General features: G+C 36.5%; 1 protein-coding gene across 13 annotated transcripts in view; it reads right to left on the bottom strand.

The window, feature by feature from the left end:
• The window catches only part of KIF16B (kinesin family member 16B), a 314911-nt gene that overhangs the window by 233469 nt on the left and 69267 nt on the right, over window positions 1–12175 (bottom strand). For all 13 annotated transcript variants that reach the window (XM_074004743.1, XM_074004741.1, XM_074004744.1 and 10 more), the window contains 3 exons: window positions 11591–11766; window positions 4960–5025; window positions 1633–1692 (listed from right to left, as the gene is read on the bottom strand). In XM_074004743.1, coding sequence (XP_073860844.1) covers window positions 1633–1692; window positions 4960–5025; window positions 11591–11766 — 302 coding nt within the window. The remainder of the gene's footprint in view (window positions 1–1632; window positions 1693–4959; window positions 5026–11590; window positions 11767–12175) is intronic.

The following is a 12175-nucleotide window of genomic DNA, read 5'->3' as shown; positions in this document are numbered from 1 at the left end:
GTGGATACCCTTTCCAGAAAGCTTATAAAAGCCGTAGTACATTGACATGGAGGGACGCTGCAGCAGCAGCAGAGAAGACGGAGCTTCCGTCTTTTCATCTCCTGCAGCACTGCCTCCTGTGCTAATGTGCACTATGTATACTAATGACTTTTCAATAGCCAACAGTTTGATTTCTTTTTGTTCCTTAAGTAGAGCAGATTTTAGTCCTCCCTCTTTGACAAATTTCTGGAGCAACGTTACACAGTGCCATGAAAAGTCAAATGACTTGGGCTTCAGGGGCTGAGGCACCAACACCTCTTACAGGGAATGCAACTTAAACAACAACAAAGTCACATATTTGGTGAACTTACTCCACATCTGACTATTCTGAAATGTGAATGAAGTCTTTGCTCAGTTTCCTGCACAAAAATCTCTCAACAAAGGAAACATTGCAGAAGTACATCAAAATAATATGACATTATCATTGTAATCAGGAGGAGATTTTGAAAAGTCTGAATGCAGAGACCCTCACTTGTTGCAGTACAGAAGCTGGAAAGGCCATCTCTAGGACCATCACAACCTACCACCATCTAAACTTAAGCACAATCTCTGATGTCGTGAGATACAATCTTTCTGACACCTGAGCAAGCCAAGTTGCCTAAATGGTGCAAGGAGAACATTACATAATGCTGAGCCTGCACTCTGAAACAGTTGTCAGATGCAGAACTCACCTGCAAATCCAAGGCTGGATTTACCTGGTGTAACAGTAACTAAGTGTGCCATTCTCACATGAAGGTGAGCCACGTTAGGATTTTGCCAAGACATTTGGCCAAGACTCATCTATCTGGTCTCATCAATATCAGATGGAGATTTTTGTTCTTTGGGAAAGTTTTACCTCAACAGACGTCAAAAACAAATCTCACATTCAATAGCTTCTGAATTCTTTTTTCTTGTGCACAAAGTCGGCCAGATACCACCAAAGCACAAAACTCGAATTTGTGTCTCAAACCTGGTATGGCTGACTCCCAATAGATGACAGAGGTTTTCTACCAACTCAGCAAAAAATGAGAACAAAAAGAAACTTGTATTTTGAAGCATTATGATAAATGGAGGCTACTGCTGACATATTTTCACAGTGAGTCTTGCCAGAAACACAGGCCATCCCAGTCTAGTCCTTGAGACATACAGAAAAATATTTTGATAGGAAATTACTAGCTTTGAAATTTCTGAAATCTAGCCATGCTTTGCAAGCATATTCTATAATATTGCCACGGGAAATTTTTTTTCATTTAATATGTTGCTTTGATATTGGCTTTAACAAAAGCAGAAAAGCAAAGTGGATATATTTGAATATTAAATAGAGTTCTAATATGTGCTGAGTCAAAAATGGAAAAACCCCAACAAGTAAAGGCAAACATCTTAAATATCAATATAACCTGTACATATTAAAACACACAGCTATAATGTCTAATAGCCTTCTTTCTCACTTCTTCAAAATCAAACCAGAACTCCCATCCCATGAAAGTCACTAATTGGCTCCAGTGATCTTACCTTAACAAAGTATATAACTGCCATGTTTGGAGATTTAAAAAAAAAAAAGTTTTACCAGTTTAATCCACCATAGTAAGACTAAAGACTTTTTTTAGTCCTTACTTTCAAAATATTTTGGGTTTCATTCCACTTATTTGTCCATTCCTTGGTCAATTCTTGAACCTGAAAAGAAAAATAAATACATGACTGGTTCATTAAAAAGTTTATAATTTTCTTCTAGCTTCCGAATTCCAATATCTCGTGGAAAGATGTACTATAATTTTTTAAATGAGATAGCGACTTTTAAATAGCGACTTTTATCCCTGAAAGAACCATCACCAAAGATAAATCAAACAAGCTGATTTCATCCTAAAACCTACATTATGGCAAAGGAAAGAAGAGACAGAAATTTGTCAATTTGCCTAGAATTTCACAACAGCCTTTTCAATGGTGTACTCAATAAAAGCAGCTTCCTTAGATTATTAACCAAAATTCCAAGTTTAAGGATGACAGCGTCCCCCTAAAGTTGTTAATATTTCATGATTATACTTTAGATCCTAAAAAATAGTGATTTATTTTTTTTCTAATTAGATGTGATTAAATCACCTTGGATGCTGTAGTTTTCCTTTAGGAGATAGTCTGCTTTTGTAGCTAATTAATAGGGCTTATAAATCTCATTCTATCTTTTTTGTTGTTGTTTTAAAAAGGTGGTTCTTTAATTGACTCTTAGTAAAAGCAAAAATCTTTTGATAAAAATCACTTCTTTCCAGTCGGCTCTAACTTAGGGAAGAAAACATGCTCAACTGTTGAACACAGCACAGCTGGAAATTGCTTCTCAAAGTTAATGGAAATGTTTTGTTAGTTTCCTAAAACTTTTTAAATGATCCTAGTGATTAATTCATTAGGAAACAACAAGTGATACTTGAGAGGCAGGAAAAATATGAATGAAAAATGTGTTCTGTGGGAAGGAAGAGACCAAGGTCTGTAAGAGAGTAGCTTCAGAAAGCCTTTTCCTTTCAGCACCTTTATCATTCCTGCCACCTCCTCATTCCCAGCAGCAGACACCCTCCCATTAAAGCTACCTGGTCTCCCCAGTAAGTTTCCCTACTTAATCAGGCCAAAACGAATGCACAGAATACATCTGCTTGTACTCTCACCGCTAAGATAAAGTGATTTTCTATATGCCATTAAGTATAGTAACTGGAAAGGATATTCAAGCCAGCAAACTTAATGAAAGAAAACATCAGTTATTGACAAGTATCTGCAGTGATGGTTTATCCAAGAGGGAAACCAAAATATATCTCATTCACCTATAGTCAATCATTCAGGGGTCCTCAATTTATCTCAAATAAGACTGTGGGAATTCTAAGTTAACTTAAAAAAAAATAATGTTGCTTCTTTTACTAGTTATTAGTGCCAAAATCTATCACCTTCTTGATGAAAAACAAAGGAAATAGGACTGGAAGAGCCTCTCGAACTCTGTGCTTTGCTTGTTTTGTTGTTGTTGTTGTTGTTGTCTTTGGGGTTTTTTTTGGAGATGGGGTCTCACACTGTCGCCTGGGTTGGAGTGAAGTGGCGTAATCATGGCTCACCACAGCCTCTACCTCCCAGGGTTAGAGTGATCCTTCCACTTCAGACTCCTGAGTAGCTGGGACTACAGGTGCACACCACCATGCCCAACTAATTTTTGTATTTTTTGTAAAGAGGAGGTCTCATCATGTCGCCCAGGCTGGTCTTGAGCTCTTGGGCTCAGGCGATCTTCCTGCCTCAACCTCCCAAGGTGCTGAGATTACAGGCGTGAGCCACTGCACCTGGCCTGCTTGTTTTCACTGGTTTGGTAAGACTGTCCTGATTTATCTTAAACCAGTTCTACACTCCAGTCCTTCATTTCATTACTTGAGTGATACCAACACTACAGACTCCTGATAGCAATAAAAGTCATGTGGCTCTCCTGGCTTTTTGTTTTGAAAAAGCTTTCAGAGAAGGAATATTCTTATGCTTTCTCTCCCTATGGAAGGGGAAAAGACTGGTGTATTGAATTTACTAATTTATACTCATCGGTTAACAGACTGCCACTGGCAATTTATGTGAGAACACAAAGCACCCAACAGTAAATGATTCTGCATTTCACCAACAGATAGGTTTCTCATTGAAGAAATGTGAGCAAATCAATCCTGTTTGAATTCAAACAATTTTAGCTTAGAAAAAGTAAGTATGCCTTGGATTTATTTTACTGTTGTATTTAAATGAAATAATATCCATTTAAAACATTAATTTAAAAATGCAAACATATGCTACTACTTCTAACAGTGGGATCAGGTGATGAGATTTATAACCAAGCAAATTGCAAACAATTAAAATGGGTCAGCAAAAAACTAGACGATAATTTAGAAAATGTTAGGAACAAGATAGGCAGTCATTTCTGTCACAGCATGTATAATACATCCAAATTAATATGTTTATTGGTTTTCATTAACTTATTTGGTATTCACGAAAATTATTGTTAAGAAACAATTTAAGACTATATCCAGATATAGTTTAAATCATAGCACTCAAAATTAGAATTTGAAGCATTAATACATAAAATTTCATTTAAAAATAGGGATTACAAAATTAATGTTTTACTAATGCTATTATCAGGATATTAATCAGCATAATTATCCTAAACATGTCAACAAGTTCCTAACTACACTCCAATTTTTATCTTCCATATTGTGTATTCTTGAAAAAGCTTTTACCAACAGAATCCAATTTTCTTTTTCAATCTGTTTTAGCCATTCAGCACCATGAAGAAAATCGACTCCAAAAATTGTTCTAATGTCTGTTTCTCTTTTCAGAGAAGTTTAAAAAAAAAACAAAAAAAAGCATAGAACCAGGTCAGTCATAAAACTGGCTTTTCAAAGGCATGGGCACACACACTGGCTTTAGCCCATAACAGCTCCAGATCTCTTCTCTCTTTGGTTACTCACTGCCAGTCTCTCCCATCTCAAACCTCATCTAGCTTCACAGAAACTAAGCACCTAACTAGAGTAATCAGAGATTCCTCAAGCCCCACTCTTCCCACTGGAAACAACAAAAAGCTAAAGGATGGTCATTGTTGAGCCCAAGGGGAAGACTACTGTTTCATAAATGTTGAACACAGACTCCCACAAACAGGGACTCCAGTCAACTCTGATGACCCAAGCAGCCTCACTGCTTTGAAGGATCTGCATGTCCATTTAACTAAACATCATGTGCCAGACAAATCCCATTTATTAAACCGCAGAGAATGGGCTGCAATACATACAATGTCAGCTATTGTGCTTCTTTAAAAATGATCACCAACGAGGGAGGGAGGCTAAGTGCAATAAAGAAAAAGAAGGCATCTCAATCGGCAAGTCCTAAAAAAGCATGCACTTAAAATTATAGTAAAAGTTATGATTTAAAAATATAAGTCAAAGTATCACTTACTCTTGCTTCATTCTGCTGAAGTTTTTCCTCCATACTTAAAGCTGTGGGGGAGTCTAAAAGGGCAATCTACAATATAAACCAAAAAGAAATCAGCAATTAATAAACAGCAATAATCTAGGTTTTTCCCTGAATATAGAAAATTATCCAAAATTTCACAGAAACTATTAAGAGTAAAAAGTAACGTCCTACACCCTGCCAAAAAGTGTTGAATATCACCAAGTCTTTACTCCATGGGATACATCTCTCATAATATTCAAAACCATGACATCCCAGTAAACCTACATTTGCAATACAAATCAGCAAAGCGAAAGATGTAACATACTGACATTTTACCAAAATCAAACACAATCTAAATCCCTAGATCTTAAGGATTCGCCTTTTTTAATATGTACAGAGTACAACATTCAAAAGGGACGATGCCTAGGTCTTGCTCAACCACAGGCTTCTGAGATTTGTCCTTGCTGATATATGAAAATGAGATGCATTTATTTTCACTGCTGATGGTATACCCCATATGGCATGGCTACACGACAATCTCTGTATCCACTTCCTTATCCCCGTCGAAGAAGTGTAAAGATTGATATGAGAATGATAAATACCAAAATCAGTTTAAAACCGAGCAGGATAAGCAGACAGAGACATGAGAGGGAAACGGAATCAGGCTGGGGCTTAAACTGCACTCGTAACATGTAAGTCCCCTGACCTCAGTGGCAGGGACACTGTGTTTCCTATTCTGCCTCCTTTTCTCATGGTCTAAGATATCCCTTGGAAGAAAAAAGAAAGAGAGTATCCCTCCTACCCTATCTGCAGGCAATCACTTTTTCCCAATTTGGTTGTGTAAACTTACAGTTACTCTAGTCATATGCAAGCATGTTTTTGTTGTGTTTTTAAATATAAGTGGCATAAAAACACTATTCTGGATATTGCCTTTTTAACTCACCAATATATCTTAGAGAAAATTCAGTAAAAATAAAAAACTGCTTCACTCTTTTTAACAATTCCAATTTCGTTATACAATATTCCATTGTATAGATTTTTATGATTCATGTTAGTGCTCTCCCATTAACATAAATGTGGTTTTCTTAATCTTTCAGGAGAACTATCCTTATGCCCACTGCCTACAGTATGTAGGAATAAACAGAATAGAATCTATCAATAGAATAAATTCCTAGAAGAAGAATTTGTGAGTCATCTATATGGGTAGTTTTTATTTTTTACAATTGCCAAGTTGTCCTCCCCAGAGACTGTAGCATTTTTTTTTAATGACTATTTACTTTTCAATTTCTCATAAAACAAAAATACCCACAAGGCGGTCTTCTTCGGCACCATTAAATGTTCAAACTATGAAGACTACCATGGGCCACACCTGGCATGTGTGTACTGAATGAAAGCAGAGCTGGCCAGAAGGGAGCACAGGCGTTCATCTTGGTGGGCAAGGTCCTCGTGACAGTCTATGCAGTAGTCCTCAGAGATGTCCCAGAGCTATTGTCTTTGGCCTTCCTGAGTAACCATCCACATGTGAGGGGTCGAGATTCACATGGGCATCGGCGGGACCCACCCTGGTTAGAAGCCCATGCCCACAGAACCCAGCATCTCTTTCAACAATACCACAGGCACATCCTCCAGGGGCCCCACAAGGGACACACCCTGTTACAAGAGTCACTGCCCTCCAGGAAACCCAGAGCTGTGGCTTCTCAGCTGATATTAACAGTATATATGTAATTCATCCTAATCCAGATGTAATTCACCAGGTAGGCATCATTTTCATCATTAGGGATGTTGCCTAATTAAACAGGTGTCACCCCACTTTTATCTGGTTTGCATAGAATGAAGCCAGAAAGTTAACCCAAGGTCAAATCCATCCTCAGTGAAGAAAAGGGAGCTTTGTTAGCACGTTACTACAATGCATCATTGCATCTAACGTGTTGTCTTGCACACAGATGGTACTTAATAAATATTTTTCACTGAAGACATGAAAGCGGCAGATGTTAGTATTACTGCATTGTTTATATATGGTTGACAATTTTCAAAACAATTAGAAAGTCCTTTATAACGTGGGTAATTTTACAGAATCCATTGTTGAGACTTTTATTGATAATCAAAGCTGAAACATTTCTGCCACATCATCAAGTCAGTAGATAATCAGTGACTGAACAGAAGTAGAAAGACTCATGACCAGCACCCCTTAAGAAACATTATTTTTAAGCACATGTAAAGAACCACCTTCCTAAAGCCTTTTAAAAGAAATCATTGGTAAAAGTACCATTTTCAATTAAATTATTATTTACAAGGTGTATCTTTAGAAGAAAAATGTTTCTAATCAAATAATACTCAGATTAAGTTTGTATGCTGTTAAATCAAAAGTAACACTACCTCAAACACACTATTACACAAGTGGAGTAATAGCATTTCTACCAACAACGTATACAGGCAGCCCTTGCCTCACACCCTCGTCAATACACTGTATAGTCAATTTTGTTCTTTGCCCAACAGGTGAAAAGGACATCCTGCTTTTAAAGAACTTTGAGGTATCATTTACACACAGCCAAATACATAAATCTAAGGTCCACTGGTTAATGTACCCATGAACATGTATATATATACTCATTTCACTATTCTTAAAATCTGTATTTATTGTATTTCAATGACGTTGAACATACTTTCATATGTACAGAAAATATTTGAAACTCTTTATTTCTATGGATTGTGTTCACATCCTTTGCTCCCTTTCCTGCTGTGTTGTGGTGTTGCCTTATGTTTTCATAGAACTCCTTTTCCTAACAAAGAAGGTAGTCTTCTGTTGCATGAACAGCAATCTTTTCCCTGGTCTGTATTGATTAGAGCAAATTTTCATTATGTTATGTAAATATGCTATGTTCTTACTTTTGTCTATGTGAGCTTTCACAGAATGAGAAGGAAGAGTTAAAGTTTTCTGCGACAAATGTGCGTGGCTCTGTCTCCTGCTATTTCCAACAGTTGTGCTGTTTCTTTCACTTATGGAAGTTGGCATCATGTCTGATTTAGTTGTGAGCTCACCCTTTGCCATGATAAAGTGCTCTTTTTTAAGCTCACACAATGCTGTTTCTGCACCACTTTCTTTCCTCTTGAATTCACTGGTAGCCCTTTGTCCATTCTTACAAACACCATATAATTTTTACTTTGTGACGGTATCTGAGATGTGTCTTCTTTAAAGTTTACACATAATGATACTTTTATTATTTAAAATTTATCTCTAACCTCAGCTACAAAAGTGAGTAATTCATTCTACTTTCATCTTCCCTTTCCCATCATCCTCTTTGCTTCCCACCTTTGGTTGTGTTTTTCATTTCTATACTGTTTGATTTACTTGTTGTCTCCAGATACATTCAAGAGAGATGAGGGAGTCAAGAGACATTTTCTCTCTGCCAAATTAAATGTAGAAATATCTGAAAATATGTTTAAATATAATAAAAGAGAACACTTAAAAAAAAAAGATGTTCAAATACTCAACTTTATCAATAGCCTGAGAAGTACAAAGTAAAATTATTCTACGATTCTGGTATATATCCATTAGGATGGTTACAATGAAAACTGGACAATACCAAGTGTTGCAATACTAAGAACTGAACCAGCACTTTTATACACTGATGGTGGTCTATTAACTGGCACATCTACTTTTAGAAAATTGCTTGACAATATCTACTAAAACTGAACATATATACTTCTTCTGACTCACCAATGCCACTTGTAGACATAAATCTAACAGAAATGTATCTATATGTTCACTAAAAACACCTAGAGGAAAGTCTACAAAGCACTAACAGCCCGAAATAGGAAACCCCCCAAATGCCCATCTAAAGTACAATGGACAAATGAGCTGGAATATATTTGCATGATGGAAGACAACTTAGCAGAGAGAATAAATGGATCCACTACTACAAGCAACAACATGGGTGACTCTCACAAACATAATGTTGACTGAAAGAAGTGAGATCAAAAGAGTGAATATTTTTCATGATTTCATTTATATAGAGAACAAAAACAGGCAAAAATAAAAACTAACAAAGCCTGTAGAGGTCAGGAGCGTGGCTACCCTTGAGAGAAAGGGGAGTAGTTCCTGAAAAGAAGGATTAAGGGGGGCTTCAAGGATACTGGTACTGTACTCTGTCTCTTAAGGTAGAAGCAGGTTAGATGGGTGAATTTAGCTTATGAAAACTCAGTGAACTACACACATATAACGTGCAATTTTTGGGAATAATACTTCAATAAAGGATATATGTAGATATATATATCTACATATCTAGATCTACATAGTAGAAGAATCAAACACATGTCAAAACCTTTTGCTTTACTAAAATGGTGCTTTAAAAACTCTGATGCACACGACTTTTTGCAATGGCAAAGACAGAAAATTATTAAAAGCAGAAGTTGATTTTTATTTAGCTGTGCTTAAAAAAATAAGCCTAGAAATAGAACTCAGATTTGAATAACATTCTCAATGAACCACAGCAGTACCTGGGATAGAATAGTCTAGTAATAGAGCAATACTCCCAGAAAAATGTATACAGAGATGTTTAATGGATATTTAAGAACACCTGCTGTTTTTATTAAGCTTCATAAATTTAATTAATTTAGGATAAGCCTATATTGTCTCAAAACAATTTATAGCTTCATAGCATGATAAATTATTTTAAATTGGATTCACATTTTTCTTGTAATATATTGTATATTAAAAATTTTATTTGCAATGTGTTCTGAAATAGACTTAACTGCCTTTTATATCCTCACCCCCAAAATTACAGCAACAAAAATACTCCCTTAAATACAGCAGTGGTAATAGGTCATAAAAGGAAAAGGAAAAAAGACTACAAAATATAAGGTAACTATATGACATACCAGTATCTCTCAAGGCATTTTTTACAGAGAAAATGTAAAGTTTTAATAAATTAAAGGTTTTTGATCTACGTAAGGTTTCTTCCAATGATTTCCTCAGTTTAGTTTAAAAAACTTAATATTTTTTCCCTTCATTCTTTTAACCTAACAAAAGGTTAAGCACAAGAAACTGCACCTAGAATTTTCCAAATACTTTCCTTCACATATAGTAATTTGAGTGATCCAATCAAATCATCATTAAATTCTTACTTTATATAAACAATGTTTTAAAAACATTGAAAAAGATTCCAGGCCGGACATGGTGGCTCACACCTGTAATCCCAGCACTTTGGGAGGCCAAGGTGGGCAGATCACTTGAGGTCGGGAGTTCCAGACCAGACTGGCCCACATGGTGAAACCCCGTCTCTACCAAAAATACAAAAAAATTAGCCAGGCATGGTGGCAGGCACCTCCCAGTTACTCGGGAGGCTGAGGCATGAGAATTACTTGAACCTGGGAGGTGGAGGTTGCAGTGAGCCGTGATTGCATCACTGTACTCTAGCCCGGGCAACTGAGTGAGACTCCAACTCGAAAGGTAAAGAAAAGAAAAAGATTCTAATAACAAGGTGTATAAACAAAAATGACTATTGTGGTTCATGTTATAAGGGCCTCATCACATGGAGCTGGACTCTTCATTCTGACAACTTCTTTTACACAAGGGAGGCTCCACACCATAGAGTAAAATGCATATGGAGATATTTTTAAGCACAATGAACAATTCCTATTCAACTGCTGTCCACCATCTTGTGGGAAAGAACTGCCAGGTACATTTCAGGACACAGGAAATTCAGTGAGGTTTTCATCCCATCAGTATTTTCAAAACATTTATGGGATGCCAAGAGCTTCAAGTGCCACATAATCCCATGTGGAAAGCACTGCTCCAAGAGCGACCACTTTGCACTCAAGAAAAGCATTTCTTTTCACGATATACTTAAGACATCCATTCATGAGTTAAGGAAGCAGGACAACTCCAGTCTAACGTCAACATTTCAACATTTAAAAAAGTTATCCATCATTTTCTTTCAAGGGTTGCCTTTCTTCACGGCAATAGCTAAGCCTACCAGAACTTTACTTCCACCATTCATCACAGAATGTAACTCTGTACATACACCGTGCAGACTATCAGGACGCTTACTGAGAAAATCACAAGACAAGGAATCTTTACTAGAATCCCAACAGATCCTAAAATCAGACTATTTCAACAATCAAGCGAGGGCCCAGGGACAGCCTTTCAGCCAGGTCACAGGTGTAATACACGTGTCGCTGCTAGGCCACCAGAACCACCTCTCTAATAGGTGATATGACACAGGCATTCAGAAAGGTGTTCAAACAAGTCTTTTACTCTGTTAAAACACATTTTAAAGTCATAAAATGCATGGGTGAAATTTTAAATACTACTCTAAGCATATCAATTTCTTTCCACTTCAAGAGATTATGCCATTAATCCTATTGCATACTACATTTCCATCCATAATTGACAACTATTAGATAGTTAATCATTTCATATTTAGTGGATAAAATCTTACACACTGGGCCCATAATGAATGCAAAGGCCAACAAGAGGTTGATGTAAACGAGGGACTGGCTAACTCATTCAAAGCTTTACTTAGCACTTATTTACTCAAATCAATAGCATGAGTGAGAAAATTGTCTCATTAAGATCTAGAAATAGATGCCATTACTCAAAGAAAATTATCCATAAATCTCAGAAAAACCCAACCTGATTCCCTTGAGCAAGCAGCGTTTTCAGTCTGGCTATTTCAGCTCGCAGCTCACGGATAAGTTTGACGTTGGCATCCTCATTAATGGTAGGCTTGTTGATGATGTTTTTGGCTCTATTTGCATAGCGAAGAGTACTTAGGGTTTCTCCATAATTGACATCAGCAGGTGAAATGGCTGTGAAGAATGTATTCAAAAAATAATTTACCCAGCACTCCATATTTCATTTAGCACAAAGTTGGTTTGTAATTTAAAAGTCAGATTAACCCCAGGTCATTGGACAGACTAAATATTCATTGCCACAGTAATGAATATGAAAAATTATCTAACATTTCTAGGAAAGAGTGTTCACAATACAAAATAAAGTATCATTTTGCTCTTCTCAAATCTAGAATCAACCACCTAACCAAGTCTAAAATGAGATATGAGACATTCCCCTATAGTTAGGTATTTTCCCTGCTGAAAATGTAAGAAGGTGGTTTAAAGACTATTTGTCATCTCAACATTAAGTAGGAATTCAAATACTTTTAAAAGTTCTGGCAAAGTCTACCATCTGGAAAAAAAAAAAAAAACAAAACAGAATATG

Source organism: Macaca fascicularis, chromosome 10 (assembly GCF_037993035.2).
Source record: "Macaca fascicularis isolate 582-1 chromosome 10, T2T-MFA8v1.1".
Lineage (NCBI taxonomy): Eukaryota > Metazoa > Chordata > Mammalia > Primates > Cercopithecidae > Macaca > Macaca fascicularis.
The sequence above is the reverse complement of the archived record's forward strand: the minus strand, read 5'-3'. Positions and strand labels throughout refer to the sequence as shown.